Here is a 21,178-nt window from a genome sequence, read left to right as displayed (position 1 = left end):
TCTTTCAAAAAAGTACAAAGACTAGGGCACATAGAATGAAGTTACTAGGTAATATATTTAAGACAAATATAAAAATTTTTTTACTGAATGCATAAGTCACCTCTTGAATTTGTTGCCAGAGGATGTGGTGAAAGCTATTAGCGTAGTTGGGTTTTAAAAAGGTTTGGGTAAGTTTTTGGAGGAAAAGTCCATACGCTGTTATTAAGGTGAACTTGGGGGAAATCTACTGCTTTCCCTGAGATAAGCAGCATTTAATCTATTGACCTTTTGGGATCCTACCAGATACTTGTGACCTGGATTGGTCACTGTTAGAAAGAGGATACTGGGCTTTAGTCTGACTCAATATGGCATATTTTATGTTCTTATTACTTGTCTTCTATGTGCCATACCTCAGAGAATCCTCTTCTCTCAGTTTCCCAGCATTTTAGTTCAAATCTGTTTATTAATTTTCATATTACATATATATGTGCTGTTACATCCAACCAGGATAAGGCAAACTCTGAAATCATAAACAGGTACAGTCATTAAAGAATCCACAACCCTATACATTGTCTTTGTGCTGAGAACTATGATAAGAACTATACGACTGGTGGAGTGCCTGTCCTTGTGCACCCAACCAGTTACAGGAGGTCTATTCTTATTTTCTGGCCCGTCTGTATCTATCCCCCCCAATTTGTACATGGGTTGCATTGCTATCAATCTTAAAGAGCATTCAAAATTAAGCTCCTGGCCCCTGTGGGAAAGCGAATTAACGTAATGTCTCCAAACCGCTAAGAATGAGAGTCATTCCCTATAGGAGGAACGGGCCGCCATCATGGAGTGTAGTGTTGCGCCATTGCCAGAAAGAAGGCTTATCTTCCCCCCCCCCGCCATACCAGCAATTCCCAGCATTTTAAAATATCCAAAGGGCCAGACATGCACCCCTACCCCTCTTGGTTCATTTGAAATGCCCTCTGTGGCCTTTCCCTCAACAAGGTTGGGTATCTCTTAATCTAACCTAATCCACAACACCCAGATATGGGTAGAAGAGGATGGGGAAAAAGACCACCCCCTATTTTGCCCTTTCCCATCTCGCAGGAGCGGTGTCAGTCCCCACCAGTTCTTAAATAGCTGCCACCATAGTATCGCCCTACTTGACCCAGCCGGATTGATTTCTTAGCCGAGGCTGCCAGTTACTATATATAGCAGGGGTAGGCAAGTGTCACCAACAGGATATCCACAATAAATATGCATATGTATTTACCTGCACTGCCCCTACCTTGTAGCTATCCTGAAAAGCAGATCCGATTGTGGCACTCAAGGACTGACGTTGCCTGCCTTGTTATAATATTGTAGTTTGATATAAAGAACCACGTGAAGGTTAAATCTAGGAAATAATAAAACCATATCCAAAAAACCATGCTACTATTTTTATTGCTGTTCTGTGAGTGATAATTTCAACAAAACTGAAAGTAGCTTGTCAGTAGGAGAAGTGTCCTGAGTTTTCCTAAGCTGCAGCTGCCTTAATTAGCTGGTGTGTAATTAACATGCAACGTGAGCCAGCGGCACCACAGCCCTAGCGAGGGAGTGCCAGCCACTGTGTAACAGCACAATGTTTATTTCTGGGTAGGAGCTTTAATGCTCCTGCGTTGGCAACAGTAATTCATGTCCTCTGATGGGATGGGAAGAGGCTAGTTCCTCCTAGTGCAGAGATTTTGTATCTAAAGCCAAAGGGCCCTGAAAGGCGCTCAGTTCCCTCCCCCCGCGCTCGTTGCATGGGTACTGGATTCCGAATGGAGCTGCACTAACTCTCATAACCTAGTATATGGCACCTTCAAAACGGCAGACCTTGGCACCTCCAGTTTTAATCATCTTTAGCTTTAACCACATTGATATTGCACTGTATACAATAATCTGTATTGCACTATTGTACCATGTAGCAATCCCTTCCTACATGTTTTCTTTTTCTTATCTGTTCTTTCTTCCAGCGTTAAGCTTCCAAGTTTTTTACTCCTTGTTAATTGTAACTTTGCCTTATTCTCCTCTATTGTTATTATCCTCAGTTATTTGTCTTAGTTATCCCCTTGTTCTTTGTAAACCGATCCGATATGGTTTTACTATGAAGGTCGGTATAAAAAAGTGTTAAATAAATAAATAAATATGATGGCAGGAAAACACCCACACGGCTCATGCAGTCTGCCCAGGAAGATTTAGGGCTATATCTGCTATGCAGGTTATACCACGCCTTCTGTTTAGGGTTGTAACTGCCGCTCTGTGCAGGTTATCGCAGCACTTGATTACCATCCTGGGGATCCTTTAGTTTTTATCCTGCACCGTCTTGAATTCCACTATCAGCTTTGTCTCTCCCACCTTCATGGGGGGAGGGCCTTCCAGATATCCACCTCCCTCTCCATAAAATATTTTCTGATGTTGGGCATGATTAGTGGCCAGTGGACTGTTCTGTTAAACTAAGCAGAATTATTGTTAGCAAGGAGCTCTGGAAGCAACCTTGGCAAAAGAATGGCCAGACTCCAGTTTTGCATACCCACTTCTGCTTGTGAATCTGCTAAATGTGTGCTAAGATTTCCTGGCTGCCAGAGCTGCTTGCAGGCGATAAGTCTAGAAAGCAGAATACAGGTATTTTTATTCATCTGATAGTGTATTAATTATAGTTACACACATTGTTGATGCAGAACAGATGTTCTTCCTTTTGTCTGCCATAGCCTTTACTTTTCTTTTACTACTGCATGGTTTTTGGTTTTTTGCTTTAAGATGTTTGATACCTTTCCCTCTTCTCAGTCATGTTAGTGCTGCTCCTTTTGTCTCTTACATCCAGCAGCACACAGATGTTTTGGCACCAGTGGCCTTCCCAAACCAGCCCCCTTCCCACTGCTAGTCAGGTTTTTGAGATACCCAGAATGAATATTCATAAATCCATTTGCATACATTGCAGACTGATCTCCTGCATATTTATTCTGGCTTTCATAAAAACCCAACTAACTGTGGGGATCCTAGGAAGGTTTGGAGAGCCCTAGCTCTATGTTGGTTTCTCATGCAGTTGGTGCATTTTCATAGGACAGTTATTACACTGGCCAAAAGCAAACTTTTCTAGGTAAAATGGAGGACACCGCATTATGGCACCTGTGGGGAAGGTGGGACAAGCATCTCAGAGTACAGACACCTTTACTTTTAAAAGCACTTGGCATACTTTAATCTAATTTTGTGTTCTTTTGTTTTGTGTTACAGTGAGATGCTTTTGGGACCTGTACCTGTGCACTTTACCTTCCTGCCGAAGCACAAAGCCAATTCCTATAAGTAGGGAATTTTTCAGGAGTTTACAAGTCCAGTGTGGTGAACTAATTCTGATGCCACCTTTTTAAATAAAATTTTTATGATTTCATCAGTTGCATCCTGTTGTGGATTATTCCCTGTAATAGAATTCTTATTACTGTGAGATGGCTGCTGTGGGAGCAGCAGATAATTGCCCTGCTACTGCTGTTGAGGCTCTGTCCAAAAGGTCAGCGCCACCAAGCAATGGTAGTTCTAACTAGTCCCTTTTGGCATCAAGATGGATAATAAAGGTATGTGTACTGAAAATAAAAAAAAAGTTTGCAAAGAAGCGTATGTCAGTCTTAGGTTCCAGTAAGCTGCTACTTCAGGAACAGGTTTCCCCAGTAGTAAGTGTGGTTATGAAAACAGCCAGATGTCCTGTGCCAAAGGTTATATTTCATGATAGAAGTACAATTATATGGCTATGGCCAAGATTGCTATTAGAAAATGGAATTTAAAAAGTTAAGCTTCTGTCTTTTGTTGTCAGTTACTACTGGCTGATTGGCCAACACTCACTGAATCTCTGGCCATGGGCTGGCAAAAATATTGCATTTTCTATTTTTTTTTAACTTTATTAAATTCAAATAATTATTACATACCAGAAAATTCAATCAGAGAAAAAAAACCCAGAAACATTGGGTTGAATTTTCAAAAATTGTGTATAAAAATGAGCATATATTATAGGTGTCTAACTAGCCTCTACTTGCGTATTCCATATTTTAAGTAAAAAATATGCATGTATTTTTACTTTTGCACACACATATGCACATAGAAAAAGGTGATCTAGGGGCGTTCCAGTGCAGGGGCAACACGCTGAGTAAGCTGCTATTTTAAAAGGTGTACACACTTTCCAATTTACTCCTGTATTTTTACAGCTGCTAATCATCTGGCATGATATTAAGTTTGCGTAGTACTGACTGGGTGGGAGGCAGTGGGTGAAGAACCAGGAAGGTCTTGCTGACCTGCAAAAGGACTAGGCAAACTGATGGACTCACTGGAAAACTGGTTAATTTCATTTGCATGTGCATGTTTTAAAACTGGCTGCCTTGTGCAAGTAAGTCCTATTTTTACTTTCAAGCATAAAATATATGCACATTTTTAAAATAGGAAAAATGCATGCGTTCACTGCATTGATATGTGGTTTCAATGCATTGGATGTATGAATGCTTATGCATGAATACGTGTATAGTATGTATGCATAGTGTTATAAAATACTTGCATAGATCTGCTCGCAGCCATAAACGCAGGTTTGTTTGAAAGTTCCTATTTGCATGTACACTAAGTAAGAACACGATAATTAAAAAGGTAGATAGCTAGGCAATCTTCCCCTTTAAAAAAAAAAAAGCCCAAGTCAGTTATATTATCCTAAAAGCCAAACACAAAAGTATAATCCAAAATAGTTAACCATTCTACTCTAATTCTCTGCTATGATGTTGCTGTCATTTAGGGTGTTTACTTCCAGAGGTGATAACATCCATTTAGATACTCAGTGATGAAAGTTCCCAAAAAATATAGCTCCCAGTTTTATATGCAATAATATAGTAAAATATTTCAGAGAAAAAGTTCTCCCTAACTTAGGACTCAATGCACAAAGTTCTCTCCCTTAGGCTGAGTCAAATGTGACACATCTGAATAAATCCTAATACAACAACCCATGAAGACCTTCTTAATATAATGGAAGAGACATTAAATTCTTAAGTCCCATGACAAAAGTAACGTGAAGTTTGCTTGTTATGAGCATTTCTGTACATAATTCAAATTCCGCCATCACTGACAAGGCCATTTGGGAGACAACTGACTTAGCAGAAAGATAAATCACTTGGGATAAGAGGGGGTGGACACCATAGCTCTTGTAAGTTGTAAGCACTCAACCATATATTGTTTTTAATAACTGCATGCCAGAAAGATTGAAAACTTAGAACATTTATAACCCTGATCTTTCTTAAACCAGGTATAATGCTGACGAAATTCACTCCTCCTTGCAGTGGATAAACTTCCCTTGGCAACTATCAGTTTAAACAAATCCAGTTCTCCCTTTTTCTGTTTTTCTTGGCCACAGAAGTAATGATCAATATCAATTTGATATCAAATTTTTTTTTTAATGAAAGGTCCACTTTATTCCCAAATTGCTTAGTTTCAGAAAGTAGATCCTTCCTTAAATCAGCATTTCTCAACCTCCCCCCCCCCCCCGGCACACCTTCATTAACAAAAACATGTGGCAATCGCTGTACAGCAGGCAGTGCAGACATGGAGAAGACTCATATGGTCAAAAGAGCTAGGGAAGCACTGAAAGTCCCACCAGTCTTTTCCCAATTTTAAAACAAGGGGAGAGAAGGGACAAAGATATTCATGAACCAGTCATGATAGAGCAGTTTCTTCTATGTACACGTAGTACAGGAGAAGGGAGAAGTCAATGTAGAGCAGGCAGGCAGCCAGCATAGCTACCTTGGCAGCAACATGCAGCTGCTCGTGCTCCTTCACTGCTGCCCAGCACTCTGAGTCACAGCCAGTGCTGAATGCATGCTTTCCCCATCTCACGCAGACTGGAAAGACAATAGAGGCAAAGACAGGGAAGGGGACGTTCTGTGTGTGTATTGCACAAAGCAGGTCTGAGCTCTCCATGTCCTGTATGCTACCCATTAATTACTGCTTTCCAGGCTTCATGGTGTAGTCAGGAAGAGGCGTGCATGATTGCACCTGTTTTCAGAAAGGAGTTCCTACAAGTTTGAGCCCGCTCCTGGTGTCTTGTTGCTGAAAGCAGAGCCCAGCTGGTGGCTTAAGAGCTGAGCATTAGGCAGTGGTGAATTTTCCATCACACACTCGATCAGGTGTGAAGGCACACTGATTTGGGAACCACTGCTTTAGAAATAGCTTGGAAAGATATTTAAAGTGATTGTGTCTACTTTTATCATAAACCTGTTGTGAAGGCCCTGCTCCTTCCTGGATCTCCCCTGGTACAAGCTCACATCCTCCCCCAGTCTGTATGAAGGCTGAGCTGCTTGTACGTTAAACTGTCTCCATGGCCAAGGGTCGTTATAGGAAGAGTAACTGCCGACATTGGCTCAGCAGCTGCCAGTTATTCAGATGCTCCACTCATCACACAAAGTCTCAATCGTTGTTGATAATCGGCATGTCAGTAGCAGCACAGCTTCCTGCAGGAAGGCCCCTAGATGCAACTTTGTGTACCTGGCCATATGTAACAGCATCTTAAGTTGGAAAAACCTCTTGTGCTTAGGTATACTATAACAAAGATGAAGCCAAAAATCTGCGAGAGAGAGGCTGGGCAAAACTGCTGTTAGCTCCATTTTCTAATTCTTTAATAGGCTGCCATTTGATGATTTATAAGAAGGGACTTTCGTTTTCAGTTTTTTTCTATTTTGCTTGGGAATTTGTTACACAAAACATGGCAGTGGAAAAATGACTGGTATCACAGGAAAAAAAATCAATGGAAAAGTCATTTTTCCACTGATTTCTTTTTTCTTCTAACATTGAAATTCCCAGGAAAAATAAAATAACTGAAAAAAGAGGTCCCTAATTATAAAGCACGCAGACAGCATCAAAGCCACTTTAAAAACTATGGGAAATATTGCATAACATTATTGTAATGTGAGAGACTAGGTTTAATTTTCCAACTAATCACTTATTCTGCAATGGGAGATGGATGAATAATTGGGAGTCTCGTGTGGGCCGCTTTATGGGAAGAGGTAATTAAGAAGCCATTGAGCTTGCGTAGGTTCCTCATAAGTGCTCACCAGTTAGCATTTGAGTGGTAGATTGACAGAAGCATGTGAAGAGTGGATATGGGAACAAACCATAATGATTAAAGTTACTCATTCAAACCAATCCATTTCAGGTTTAGACTCCCTAAAGTGCATGCACCCTTATAACCATCTCTGGTCATATTTATGCCATCCAGATCAGTCTAGCAATGCAGTCCGTTGTGTTCTCTAAGACATAGCTTCCCAAGCTTGGCCTGGCAACCCCCCACAGCCAGTCAGGTTTTCAGGATATCCACAATGAATATGTATGATGAGCCAATCAGCCAGGTACAGATGCACCAGGATTTCTTCCCTCCTGGGTACTGCCACCACTACCACCATCACCTTCATGAATAGCCATGGCGTTGATGCTAGCACAAAGGGAAGGGCCCGAAACTGGAAATGACCCCTAGCACCATGAACCTTAGGAATCTTTGATTGGCTCCTATGGGAATGTGCAGATAGGCTTCCGTCAAATCCAGTGACTCTGGAACCTCTCCCTTTTGCACTGCCGCTATTGCTGTCCACAGCGTTTCCATTTGAAAGCATGGTACCTGCAGCGCCGCGTTGACCTTCTGTCGATCAAGAATGGGTCAAGAAGTCTCCTCTTTCTTGGGAACCACAAAATAAATGGAGTACCTCCCCAGCCCCTTTTCCTGAGTGTGAACTGGAACGATTGTGCTGCAACCACTGTAAAGTGTCCTACACTGCCTCCCATTTGGCGAGAGAGACGCAATGGGAGACCACATAGGCTTCCCTGAGTGGGCAAAAAAAAAAAAATAAGGCGTAGCCATCTCTTATCACTTCTAGAACCCATTGATTTAACGTGATCCTGGTCCACTCATAAGAGGGGCAGCCTCCCTCAGACAGCTTCCAAGGAGCAGTGGACAAGCCTGCTTTCATTAGCTAACCTTTCCTCCTCCGTCCCCCTGGCCGGCACTTTCACAGGAAGGTAGATGCTGCCCCTGATAGGGACTGCCACCTTCCCAAGCCTTGCTTCTGTGCTGCAGGCAAAGAACTCCTGTTAGATCAAAACCTCCTTGCATCTCGTAAACAAGCATGTGGCGGGAAAGCCAGAATAGCATGATTTTAGTGTACTACCCCAGTAGTTTCACATGTCCCTATAATGGGATCCTCACACAAACCAGAGTTTGCTATTACTCTACAACCAAGCAGCAACCTGCCAAAAACAACAAAAAGCCAACCTTGGGTTCCTCTCCTGCCTACCATCTTCCTTTACGTTTTCTTCCCTACCTTGGGCCATGGGAGCAGCATGGATAGTGTATGCATGTTTTCACTCCCCACCGTTACTACATCCCCTTCCTAGCTAGACAGGAAGCATAACAGGTTAGGGGTGGAGCACCTACTCCTCTGATCCCTAAGCTAGTGAAGGGAAGGGGTATGAAGGGCCCCGGGCTCCATGGCAACCTGCATCCTTTCAGGACCAGAGGAGGCGGCTCCCTTAATTCTGACAACTGGTGACTGTAAGTCTACAAAATAGGTCATTTTAATTATCTGAATAAAAAAAACCTAAAAGTTTTGTTCATAGCTTTGATAACTGCCTTGTTGCCCCCAACCACAATTCTTCTCCAACATTAACTACAGTATTTACTTTTTAAAAGCTGCATCTGCCTAAGTCAACAGGAAGTACCTGAAGATCGCATATGCACACAGGATAATTTCTATATATTGTACAGGTTAGGATCAAGTAAATAAATCACAGGCACACTTTACCCTAGCTGCAGTGAGAAGCAAAGATGAAAAGAAAAAAAACCAAAAAACAAACAGCCCTTGTTTTTTCATGATGGTTTAATGAAAATTTAAAATAAAAATACAGAATAACTCATTTTACAAAACTTAAACTATAAACATGTATAAGCTGTAAAATACTAAAAACAATTTGAGGCAGATTGTATTAAAAACTAACAAGCACGCCTGTGAGGGGAAACACGCAGAATGGAGGAGTCTTTCATGAAATTTCTTTTGTTAATTTGTAATTAGTATTAAAATTCTGATTAGTTTGTCCTATGTATACATACATATATAGCTATGCTTTAATAAATTGTAAATGCTAATATGCCACCAGCATGCTATGCACAGATGGCAAGGTTACGGTTATTTTGGCTAGACACTAAACAGAAGGGGGAATGTGACGCTTGTTTGTCCACGTCTTCTTTTTGCATTCAGATGCTCATAACACACTGTATGAACTGAAAAGAGAAACATAGGGATCAGAGTCCAGCTTCAAGAACATGGGGGTTTAGCAGCTTCATACATGGCCAGGGATAGTGAACATTTCATACAGGACTACGCTAGGGCTGACATTTCCCCCCAGCCCCTGCAAAAGACTGTAAAGTACACGGGTGGCCAACTCCTCGAGAGCCTGGTTTCTGAGGATGTCCACAAGGAACATGCATGAGAAGATCTGCAGACAATTGAGGCAGTGCATTCAAATCTCTCTCATGTATTTTCATTGTAGATATCCTGAAAACCTGGCCTGTTTGTGGTTCTCAAGGACCCGGGTTGGTCACCTCTGTAATAATAGCTGATTACAGGAATTAAATTTCACCTTCAATATTTAAGGTTTCAGAGTCATTTTTTTTCCCTATTAAAGACAACTTATGCTGCAGTGCAGGTCCCACCATAACATTAAATCAGCTGCCTCGTCCACAAAGCTTGGTCTTCCTTCCAGAGTTGTGCACATTTAAATATGCTACTCTAGCCCCTGATCACAATACTCAAAACAAGTATTTTGTGGATACCAAGAAGTATAAACTATAGAAGATAATCAGTAAATGGATCTAAAGGAAGCAGAATCAATAGTATCTGAACTGAGATAGTACACTAAAGCTCATCAGGATGTGTATTTAATGAAGGAACCTTACTGCAGTGCAACTGACAGGTTTACCAGGCACCAGAGCCAATTGTAGGGTCAAACACAACTGAAACAGTTACTAACAGGATTAATGATACATTTATTAACTACTCAGAAAAATAAAAATCACAAAATGAGTTGTAATATAAAGCAATAAAAAAGGAATAACTCGGTACAAACAAGGATCAAATATATTAGAACAAGTATAGACAGAGACCTCAAACAATTACACTTCAACAGCCTAGACACTGGGGAGAAACACTTATCATAAGCATCTGCTAAACAGTTCGATTTCAATTTTATTTTTTTTTTACAAATTTGAATATTTTCTATCTTGCAAAAATTCAAAATTGTAAAACATTTTTTAAATCAAACTATTTAGCAGATGCTTATGATGATAGGGACTCCTCTCAGGATTTTATTTTTCAGAAAAGCCTGAAGCAGCCAAATAGCTTGGATTTTACCATGTAATGGAGTTTCAAGGTGCAACTGCTTGAAAGATTTGAATTTAAGCCCAGAGTAAAGCGTGGCATGCACAGTGGACAGTCACGAGTACTTACATCTTCGTACTGAAAGTTAACTACACCTTGTTGAGCTGCATCCCTTCTTCTAAACAAGTCTGAAATTGTTAAAAATAAATAAATTACAGTTTGCACTTTACGATGAGACAAAGCCTTAATATTCAAAAATAAACTAACTTCTTTTGATGTATTTCTCACGTCTTTCAAACTTCTGTGCCTGGCTTTTTAAGGTGATCAAGGACCTGGCCCCCTCCTACCTATGTTGTGGATGCTCTATTTATATGTTCTGGCTCTCCCACTTTGCACACTGACCAACACCCGCCTGGTAGTATTCGCTCTCAAGGACATGCGGCTTGCTAGCACGAGGAAGCAAACATTCACTGGTTCTTGTCCCTTCCCTCTGAAACTCCTCGCCCTTGGCTGTCAAGCTAACACTAGACTTCCTGGCGTTCAAGAAAAAAACTGAAAACCTGGTTGTTTCGGGAAGATTTTAGCTCATGAATGTAGTACACTGGCTTCCCATTCCAGTTTGTCGCAGGTGGGGGTTTTTTTTTTGTTTGTTTTTTTTTACCTTGTATTCCCTCTGCACTTTTGTAATCCTTATTTTGGTTTTATGTTGTATGTAAATTGTTAAGTTGGCTTCCTTGACCCTGTTTTGTAATATGCTTTGAGCTCACTCGTTGGAAGAACATGTAATAAATAAACTATGATGATGATAATAAAATTAAGCATCTGAAATACAATGCAGCAGTACATTTTACAGCCATTACACAATACAATACCTGTCCCTTTGCCTGCCCTTAAATATCTTTGATCACTTTCCTTTCATTTTAAGTGTGTTCATCACCACCTGAAACTCAAATTATCAGACAGCAGTCCTCACTCCGACTTACCAGTAAGAGTGCGAAGTTTGACACAACAGGCGATGTAATCATCAAATGTGATTTTCCCATTGCTGCTGTATCTTTTGCCTATTGTAGTAACTGCCTGAGGGCTCAGTCTAAATCCTAATTAGGGACAAGAAGGAATAAAATGCAGTGAAATAACAGCAACCAGAAAGATCTAAGTCTGTATGTTATCTGACCTCCTTGGCACCTTCAACCACAGTTAGTCTCAGCATGGCTCTGGATTCTAATTTCATGGAAAATGTTATCTTATTTACAGGATTCAGTGCTATTACTCAATAAATTAAGTCCTTGATCTTCAAAATATAAAGAGCCTTGTTTAAAAAAAAAAAAAATCTTCACTCTTGTACATTTTTCATATTCTGTCTAAAAATTACAAATCAAAATGCATTAAGCATTTATTTCACTGATCTATACAACATACTTTACACTTATTATGAGAGAACAATTACAGAGTTATTTCAGAAGTAATTAATAAAAAACCAAAATGTCTTTATTCAATACTTGGTGGAAGCCCCCTTTTGAGAAATAACCGCCATGAATCATTGAGTACAAGTGTCTACCAACTATGCATGGCAGGTGGTGCAGTTTTTGTCCAATCTTCTTGACAGAAGAGCTCAAACTCTTGCAATTTGGCTGGGGATCGTCTGTGGATTTCATCTTCCAAGTCTTGCCAGAGATTTTCTATGGATTCAGGTCTGGGCCACTCAGACAGACGTTCCCTTTCTTCTTGCTGAACCACTCCATTTTTGTTTTTGCTTTTGTGCTTAGGATCACTGTCCAGCTAAAATGAGAGACTCTTCTTCCCAGTCCTATGCACATTGGAAGAGGATCTGCCTGTACTTTGCACCATCCATCTTTCCCTGGATCTTCATGAGCTTTCTTGTTCCCATTGCTGCAAAGCATCCCCACCACACAATGCTACCATCTCCATGCTTTACTGTAGGGTGGGGTGATGGGTTACTGTAGGTGTGGTGCGAAGGGGAGGAGGAATAGCTTTACTGTAGGGTGCTACCATATCCATGCTTTACTGTAGGGTGGTGCGAAGGAGGAGGAATAGCCTAGTGGTTAGAGCAGTGGACTATGAACCAGAAGACCAGGGTTCAAGTCCTGCTGTCACTCCTTGTGACCTTGGGCAAGTCACTTTACCCTTCATTGCCTCAGGTACAAAAACTTAGATTGTAAGCCCTCTGGGGATAGAGAAATACCTACAGTACCTGCATGTAAACTGGTGTGATATCTCAATTGAGATCGAAAGTCAGTATATAAAAATAATAAATAAAATAAAATAAATAAATAAATGGGTTTGTTTTGCACCACACATCGCTTAAGACCAAAAGCAAAAACTTACACTTTGGTTTCATCATACCACAGAGCCTTCTACCACATGCAGTGTCTCTAAGCATTTCTTTGCAAACACTCGGCTTTAACATGTGCTTGAATGCGCGTTTTGGACACGTGCCCAAAACCTCTGTTGCAATAAGGGGATTAGCGCATCCAAACCAGCGCATAGCTAATAGTGCTCATCACATGTAAATTCATATTGATGAGGCTATTAACTATTAACCCCGCTGCGAAAAAAAAAAAAAAAAGTGCACCCAATGCGTAATACCCTCAGAAATAAATGATCAATTCTTGAGGAGCCACAAAAGTTAACAAAAGCAGAAAATACATCTTTTCTATAGTTTCTCTGTCTTAATATTGTGGAGGAAATGAAAAAAGGAAAACCGGGGAGGGGGGGGGGAAATAGACGTCGTCCATACCTAACCCACACTGACAGCCTCCAATGCTGAGGAGGCACTAGGGATGTACAATTTTCCCTAGCGCCTCCTTTTTACCGTGGCCGCCCATTTAAATATTAAATCAGGTGCCCAGGAAAGGTGGAGCGGCGTGCATTAAGAGAGCATGCACTCAATCATGAGTGCCGGTTTAACGTGCGCAGATATTGCATCAGCTTGACTATGCAGTACATCATACGGCTGGTGTCTTCAGCAATGGCTTCCTTCTTGTCACCCTCCCATGCAGGCCATGTTTGTGAAGTAATCATGAAATTGCTGAACAATCAATTTTCTCCACAGTCTTAGCCAGTGACCTCTGTAGTTCTTTTAATCATAGGCCTCACAGTGACCTTCCCCAGCAGTTTTCTTAACTCCATAGCTTTGGAAGGACAGTCTGATCACGGCAATGTCTTGACGATGCCAAATTGTTTCCACTTTACAATAATGGACCTGCCAGTGCCCCAAGGGATATTCATTCAATCGCAGTGAAATTTTCTTATAGCCTTCCGAGTTTGTACCTTCTTTCAGCAGCTCGTTGTCTGTAATGTTTTGACTTTTGCATGAATTCACTTTATGCAACAGAAACAATGAATTCTTCATTGAAGAATAATCAAATCAGTTCAAATACGATTGAATCAATCAACTATTACTAGAAACAGGTGGGCTATATTTAACTTATTATGGGCCCTGATAAGGTTATTTTTGGAAATGGAACTAATTTGGGTTTGCTATGACAAAGGGTGTGATGACTTCTGTAAATACTGATTTGGGGTTTTTTTTTTAAACAGTATTCTAATTACTTTTGGATTATCTTTCACGATAAGTGTACAGTATATTGTGTAGATCAGTGAAACTCCTACTTTAATGCATTTTGATCTGTATTATTTAGACAGCAGAATGTGAAAAATGTACAAGGATGTGAAGACTTACAATTCTATTTTTCTAAGTGCCTTTGCTCCCTCTAGTTAGTTATAGGTTTTGGCTTAGGCAATACCAAACACTAAGGGGTGACCTAGCAGTACTAACTTTGCCAGGTATGAATCCTCTCTAATGCCCTTAACCATCTCTTAACCTCCTCCTGCCCCCCTCAATCATTCTTTACTTAGGGTTTATTTTAGATTTGCTTAGGTGTTGGAAAAGTTAGAATTGCCAAATCTGTGCACCAGGAAAGGCTGGTGGGGCCAATCTAGATCATGGTTCAGTTTCACTAGAAGAACAAATTTGCTCTATTCCTTTAAGACTCTTTCCCACGTTTCTAACTGGTGCCAATGCAAGCCATTTTTGTGTCGGCAAACACTTGAAAAAGGTTCAGCAAAAACCACTCTGGGAGGTCTGCTCAGCTTAAGTGAATTGACTACTGGATGCCTGCGTTGAGTGGCAGTGAAGAGGATTAAACCCTTTGGAATTTCTGCACTTACCCATGGTCTCCAGTGCTCTCTGCAGTTCCTGGAAATCCACTGTCCCACTCCGGTCACTGTCAAAACTCATGAAGTGTTGTCTCCAGCCATTTATTACAGCTCCAAGTTCCTTGAATTCATTAAAGCCCATTTTGCCAGAATGGTCTCTCTTGAAAAAACAAAGAATTAAGGACCACAGCAATATGTGTTTGTATATTCAGCTAGCTCTGTTATTGCACCACTTACATAGAAAAATGATGACAGAAAAACATCATAGATCCCATTTAATCTGCCCATCAACCCAATTAAGTTAGTTTTATTATTCCCATCACTTTCTTAGAGATCCAATGCTTTCTTGAGTGCAGGTACAGTTTTTGTCTCCACCACCTTCACTGGGAGGCTGTTCCATACATCCACCATCCCTCTTGTAAAGAAATATTTCCTAAGATTACTCCTTTCACCCTCATCCTATTATTCCATTGAAAAAAAACTTGCCTACTGTGCATGGAAGCCTTTTAGATATTTAAATGTCTCTTACATATCTCCCCTATTTCGCCTTTCCTCTAGGGTATATGTGTTCAGATCTATAAGTCCATCCCCATATGCTTTAGAATGAAGACCACTGATCATTTCAGTAGCCACTCTCTGAACCCACTCCATCCTGTTTATACCCTTTTGAAGTGCAGTCTCCAGGATTGCACACAGCATGGGAAGTGAGGTCTCACCAGCAACCTATATGGTGCAATATCACCTCCCTTTTTCTACTGACCATTCCTCTCCTATTTTAGCCAAGCATCTTTCTGACTTTTGCCTTCACTTTATCTACCTTAAGATCATCAGATACAATCACACCAGATCCCACTCTTCCTTTATACTTGGAAGAATTTCAGCTCCAGTATAGTACCTCTCCATAAGAAAAAGCCATGCTGGGTCAGACCAAGGGTCCATCAAGCCCAGCATCCTGTTTCCAACAGTGGCCAATCCAGGCCATAAGAACCTGGCAAGTACCCAAAAACTAAGTCTATCCCATGCTACCGATGCTAGTAATAGCAATGGCTATTTTCTAAGTCAACTTAATTAATAGCAGGTAATGGACTTCTCCTCCAAGAACTTATCCAATCCTTTTTTTTAAACCCAGCTACACTAACCATATCCCCTGGCAACAAATTCCAGAGTTTAATTGTGCATTGAGTGAAAAAGAACTTGGGTTTTTGCATCCTACATGCATTACTTTGCACTTTACCCATAGAGACTGCCTTTCACCCATATACCAGGGCTGGAAATACTGCAAAAATGCCATCCTTGCAAGAAGCACCACAGGTGGCATAGAATCACTGCTTTTGACTTATTTAAACCCCTGGAGACAATCAACATTACAGCACAATAGCAAAGTTCTCCTTTTATTATTATATATATTTAAGAAAAAAGATGACTAAAATAGGTTAGACCTCTCTCTCTAACCTATATTTGCTTTTTCATAAACTAAGAGTGAATTTAGCAAAATGTAAAATACAAAATCTGTATTAAAAATCTACCAAGTAACCGCAAGCAATTCATTCATTGCAAGGCAAGCTTTTTACAGATCTTAGTGACAGCAATTTTGTACTATCACATTACAAAATCTCTGAATAATGACATTCACTATAGAAACTATAATAGGTGAAGATGTTACAGTAGCTGTGTCAAATGCATTTCAAGCTCATTTGAAGGACCATTATGTTAATAGTTTTGAAACTCAGATGGAATGCAAAGTTAAATGAGGTCTGTGTTCCATACCTATAGACATGCAAACCCAGGGCTTCCTAAATCTGTTCTGGTGACTCCATAGTGTTTTCAGGATATCCACAATGAATACGCATGAGATCAACTTGCATACAGTGGTGACCCGTTATATGGAATTTCTCCTAAATATGCACTGGCTGTCCCGACTGTCACTAGACAAGTGCTACAGAGATGGTATATTGCATTTGAAAGTTTTGTGTGTTAGATTGGTCTCTACATAAAAGTTTCCCTTGCTCCGTGGCGGCAGCTGATGGAAGTGGACCAAATCTGCCCTGTACAATATTTTAACATTAGTAAAGGATCATCGAAGACACAAAGCAGCATCTGTAACACCTGCCTTCTGGTTGTAGCACAGTGAACCCTCAGCCAGTGCGCAAAACCCCATTATCCAAAATTTATAAAGAAAACCCATCCACATGACTCTCAGCATTATTCAGCCACATCAAGAAAGACCAAGCCTGAACTAGCAAAACATAGCTCACTTTCATCTACCTTTTTATTTATTCATTTTTGCATTCTGCTACCTCAATAATATTGTTTGGAGCGAATTCCAATATTCACATACCTAATAAAATTGTGAAAGTTAATCCAGTCCACTGCCTCACCAGCTATATGGTTGTTATGAAAAGAGAATTTACTGGAAATTAGCTAAAACTAATAAACCTTTGGGTGGTGCTGAAGTGTGTGCCACACACTAAATAGAAGAGCTCGATGCAAGTCTTCAGGGGTCTACCAGTATCCTAGCTCTTAGGATAATCCTCTCCACAAATCATTAAGTCATAGCCTGGATATCTTTTACACAAACTGTTAAAGTTGTTTAGGGAAAGGTTCCTCTTAGAACCAGAAACAATTGAGTCATTTGTGAAATGGCCCCCGGAACAAACAAACATAGAAATGATGGCAGAAAAGGATCAAACCGTCCATCCAGTCTGCCCAGCAAGCTTATGGTAGCATCAGCCGTGCCATTCAGTTCACCCCCATACTTAGTTTCTCAGACGATGAAAGTCAGGACCCTTATTGGTTGCTGTCTGAGTTCAATTCCCTGTTGCCTAGCAAATTTTAAAAAACTGCTCTGGTCCCAAGCACAGGTATGTTGTCTTTACACCTAGCTCTAAGACTACAGCACGATTGAGATCTTTTGGTTAAACATTCACCATGGGGTTTTCTGTCCTTTTTTTCAGTAACTCCAGAACTGTAAGTAAAAAAGATACATCCAGCATAGAGATCATGAGCCGACAGGTCTCCAAGTTGAAAGCTGTAAGACAGACAAGAGAGGCAGTAACTAACTGTACAAATCATCACATTCTAAGTCGATTTTTAAATTCTTTTTTTGGCCAGGCAGTTTCCTCTTGCTCCTTTAGGTTTCCAGCTAAACCAGAGCTGGCCTTTACTGGGGCAATGATAGCATGAGCTTCGTCCCCATTTTTAACCATCTGAGTCCAGGCCCTGCACAACAGATCCTGGCCAAAAGCCACAAACTGTGGTTCCCTCCAAAACCGGGTACACATGTACTCAGACTTTGGGCCACTTAGGGTCACCAGTTACAGTACAGGATGGATATGGAGAGTCTGAGCCTGGTTCCTATTATCAGATCATCCAATCTCTCTTACTCCACCCACTCCCCATCATCTTTCCAGCTCCATTCACATTTTCGTTCTCTCTCTCTAGTAGTCTATTTTGCTTCATCTCTCCACCCTTCTGCCATCACCCTTTCCATGTCCTCCCCCTCCCCCAGCTACCTTCCCCTCACACACCACTCTGTCACTGTCTGCCTCTTCAGCCTCAGTTCCCCCCTTATCTTCAGCTCACTGCCACCCCCCAATCTTCTTTCATTCCTCTTCATTCTTTGGAGACGGGAGGGCTAAGAGGATCAGACCCAGCACATGTGGCAGTCTTAAACTTTAGCTCTACCAATGCAAAATGTTAGCTGGACCAACATTTTCTTAGAGATTTCTGCATGATAAATGCTGCCTTAACATGATCAGAATCTGATAAAGATGCTTTAATTTTGAAAAACTGATTTGTATTCAGAGTTGATTTTGTTTCGATAACTACGGTGTTTTCTACCCATCAGACATTTTGTTTGGCAATTAAACTAAATCAACATGGTAAACTTGTACAAGATTTTACCTTCAATTCCAGAGGGGAATACATTAAAAGGTATTTTCAACTGGGAACACTAAATTTGAAAAACAAAAACCAAACAAACCCCACACTTACGCAGCAATAGCCAGAGCCGGTGTGAAGTCACATGCAAGCTTCATTACAATCAAGAGGCGAGTACGAGTGTTTATATTTATTCCATTTTCACTGCTTTAGGGTCGAGGTTCCTCATGGTCAGTAGGGCCTTGTGCCTTTTCAGTGTTTGGTTTGGCAGAGGGGGGAATTCATGGGCTGGAGACTGATGTTGCTGGGGCCAGCTCAGTGGCTGAAAGCAGCAGCACTGGGCTGGGGATGAGGCAGCAGTCACTGCTGCTGGGGGTGGGGTAGATTGAGGGGATTCACAGTCCTTATGCAATGGTGACAGCCTGTGGCTGGATTCAGGGCCCATAATCGCAGAGGTCTGGAAGGAGCTCTGGCAGATGGCCCCCCTTGGAAGAATGATTGCTGCAATGACTGGGCTGAGTGAGTCAAGAGGGGATATAAAAACGGGAGAAAATAAATCCCTGGCTGGTTGCATATGAAAGCTCATGGCACTAGATCTCCCTCCCTGGTTCTGACCGAGCAGCAAGGAACTGCCAATAGTAATGAATGGTGCTATATTAGTGCTAGATCCCTGGAAGGAGGATACGGGGGAAGGGGGGGGGGGGGAATGAAGAGAAAGGAAGAGCAGGGCCTGAAGAAATTTCAACTTGGCCAATTTTTCGAGTCAGTCAGCCAAGATAAAGAACCTCCAATACTGAATGGAAGAAATCCCTGTACTATAGTAAGCCATGATACTCTACACTGCAAGCATACCACAGTGCTGGGGTGAAACAGACGGAATAAATTGCAAGGGAACAAAACAAACCCAACCAGGACGCTTGCTTACAGCCTTCAGCACAGCCAAACACAAAACAGAAGTTAGAGGTGTCTGAGGCCATTTCCTGCTGGTTTTGTAAAGGAAAGGCCCAGGAAATGGGCCACAAACAACAGTACACTGAGAAAGAGAAGGTTATTTGTGTTTATTCCTTCAGGTCACCGACTTCCAGCTGTATTTTCTACTTTTGTAATGCGCGGAGGTTTATTTTAGTTGGGTTTCTTTTATTCTCCATGCAGCTGGTTACAGGTCCTGGAGTGAACCAGCAGAAGACTTAAAAGTATTTCTCTTTCCTCGCTGGGGGATTTTCATCGTTAGCTGATGCTGCAAGAGGCGAATGTCTAAACAGTTCAGCTGTTGCAATCGAGCCGTATTCCAGGCAGCTGTGCCCAGCAGGGGTAACGGCAAATTCTACAATGGAGCACTGCAGTGCCCAGCGCGGTCCGCTCTGAAGCCATTTCACTGGAAAGATCGCTACCAAACTTGGGACTAAAGAATACATTCATTTAGTGATAAAATAGCTTTTCAGCGACTGGATGCCTCGGCCATGAGAGAGCAAATAGCAGTTCTAAAAACAATAGGATTGGAAAGGTGTAGTCCATGGAATACACACATTTTTCAAAGGCGTTCTTTACATGTCCGATTTCATCCTCCCCTTTTCCCCCCTATGCAAGCCCTCTCATATAGCCCACTCTGAAGCCAATCCCCACTCATCCCTCCATATCTTGCTCACACCCCCTTCCCCTAGCTCATATTTCTCACTGTTGCTGATTTGAGCTGGTGGAAGGAATAGGAAAGCAGTGTTGCCTCAGGCCACATCCTACTTCTTTGCTGCCCAAGGCCTGACTCGTACTTTGAACTGTGCAGGACACTGTACTTCCACATGGTTCAAAGTGCAAGATAGGCCTTGTTTGGTAGAAGAGAATGTGGCCCAAGACATTGACAATGCCAGCCTGGATCAGTGGGGGGAATGGTTTACTAAATGGAGGGATCAGCCTTCAGCCTGACACCTCAGTGGTACGCTCTAAGCTTTGGTCTGGTAGGATGAGCTCTTCAGGTCTGTGTCCTCCTGCTGGGTCCTATAGAGGTCCAAAGTCAAATTAAACAACATAGAAAATGGCAAATGTATCCAGGGAAAGATAGTATAAAACAAGTTTGCTTACTGTAAACTGTGTTTTCCTTAGATAGCAGGATGAATTAACCATGACATGATCCGGCAGCACTGATCAAACTAGTCTCTCCTAGCTAGTAGAGTTTTTAGCTATACTGAGCATGTGTGGGAGTTCCCTTGCAGGCATTGCCTCATCATCCTCCTCAGTCAATAACAGAGCTTATACTATGTAAAGTAGTTGACTCTCTAGAGAGGGGGCGGTTATTTCACATGTTTAATTCAACCACCAAATTTGCTTTTCCCTTCAATAAGCAGGCTGAATTAGCCACAAAATGTGGGAGTTCCAAACTGAGGATTGCAGCAGAGCGTTTACCAAGTAAGCAACCCAGACTCCACTGTGGAGAGTGGACTACTGCGAGAATAGGTTATACAAAACTGCTTGTCCGAATTTACTGTCAGATCTTGAGAGACTGTCCAGACAGCATTAGCACATAAAGGTGTGAACAGAGGACCATATTGCAGCTTTGCAGATGTCTTCAAGAAGAACTTCTCCAAAATGAGTGACAGAAGCCATAACTTTGACTTGATGAGCCTTGACAGTGTCTGCAATTTGTAAGCCTGGTAAAGTGTAGCAGTGTTGAATGTATTCCACTATCCAATTGGATAAGGTATGTTTGGTGATTGCTATTCCAAATCTTTTAAGGGTCGTCTGAAACAAAGAGC

At 41.4% G+C, this 21,178-nt stretch overlaps 2 protein-coding genes across 8 annotated transcripts in view; one reads left to right on the top strand and one right to left on the bottom strand.

Annotated features, from left to right (window-relative positions):
- Window positions 1–3,379, top strand: part of DUS3L (dihydrouridine synthase 3 like) — a 57,954-nt gene extending 54,575 nt beyond the window's left edge. For all 7 annotated transcript variants that reach the window (XM_029588831.1, XM_029588829.1, XM_029588830.1 and 4 more), the window contains one exon: window positions 3,226–3,379. In XM_029588831.1, coding sequence (XP_029444691.1) covers window positions 3,226–3,298 — 73 coding nt within the window. In that variant the 3' untranslated portion in view covers window positions 3,299–3,379. The remainder of the gene's footprint in view (window positions 1–3,225) is intronic.
- A 5,486-nt stretch (window positions 3,380–8,865) lies between these two features.
- SRI (sorcin) overlaps window positions 8,866–21,178 on the bottom strand; it is a 38,169-nt gene continuing 25,856 nt past the window's right edge. Inside the window, exons 4-8 of the mRNA XM_029588826.1 lie at window positions 17,537–17,580; window positions 14,565–14,712; window positions 11,357–11,470; window positions 10,503–10,561; window positions 8,866–9,277 (exon numbers count right to left, since the gene is read on the bottom strand). Coding sequence (XP_029444686.1) covers window positions 9,251–9,277; window positions 10,503–10,561; window positions 11,357–11,470; window positions 14,565–14,712; window positions 17,537–17,580 — 392 coding nt within the window. The 3' untranslated portion in view covers window positions 8,866–9,250. The remainder of the gene's footprint in view (window positions 9,278–10,502; window positions 10,562–11,356; window positions 11,471–14,564; window positions 14,713–17,536; window positions 17,581–21,178) is intronic.

Source organism: Rhinatrema bivittatum, chromosome 2, assembly GCF_901001135.1.
Source record: "Rhinatrema bivittatum chromosome 2, aRhiBiv1.1, whole genome shotgun sequence".
Lineage (NCBI taxonomy): Eukaryota > Metazoa > Chordata > Amphibia > Gymnophiona > Rhinatrematidae > Rhinatrema > Rhinatrema bivittatum.
The sequence above is the reverse complement of the archived record's forward strand: the minus strand, read 5'-3'. Positions and strand labels throughout refer to the sequence as shown.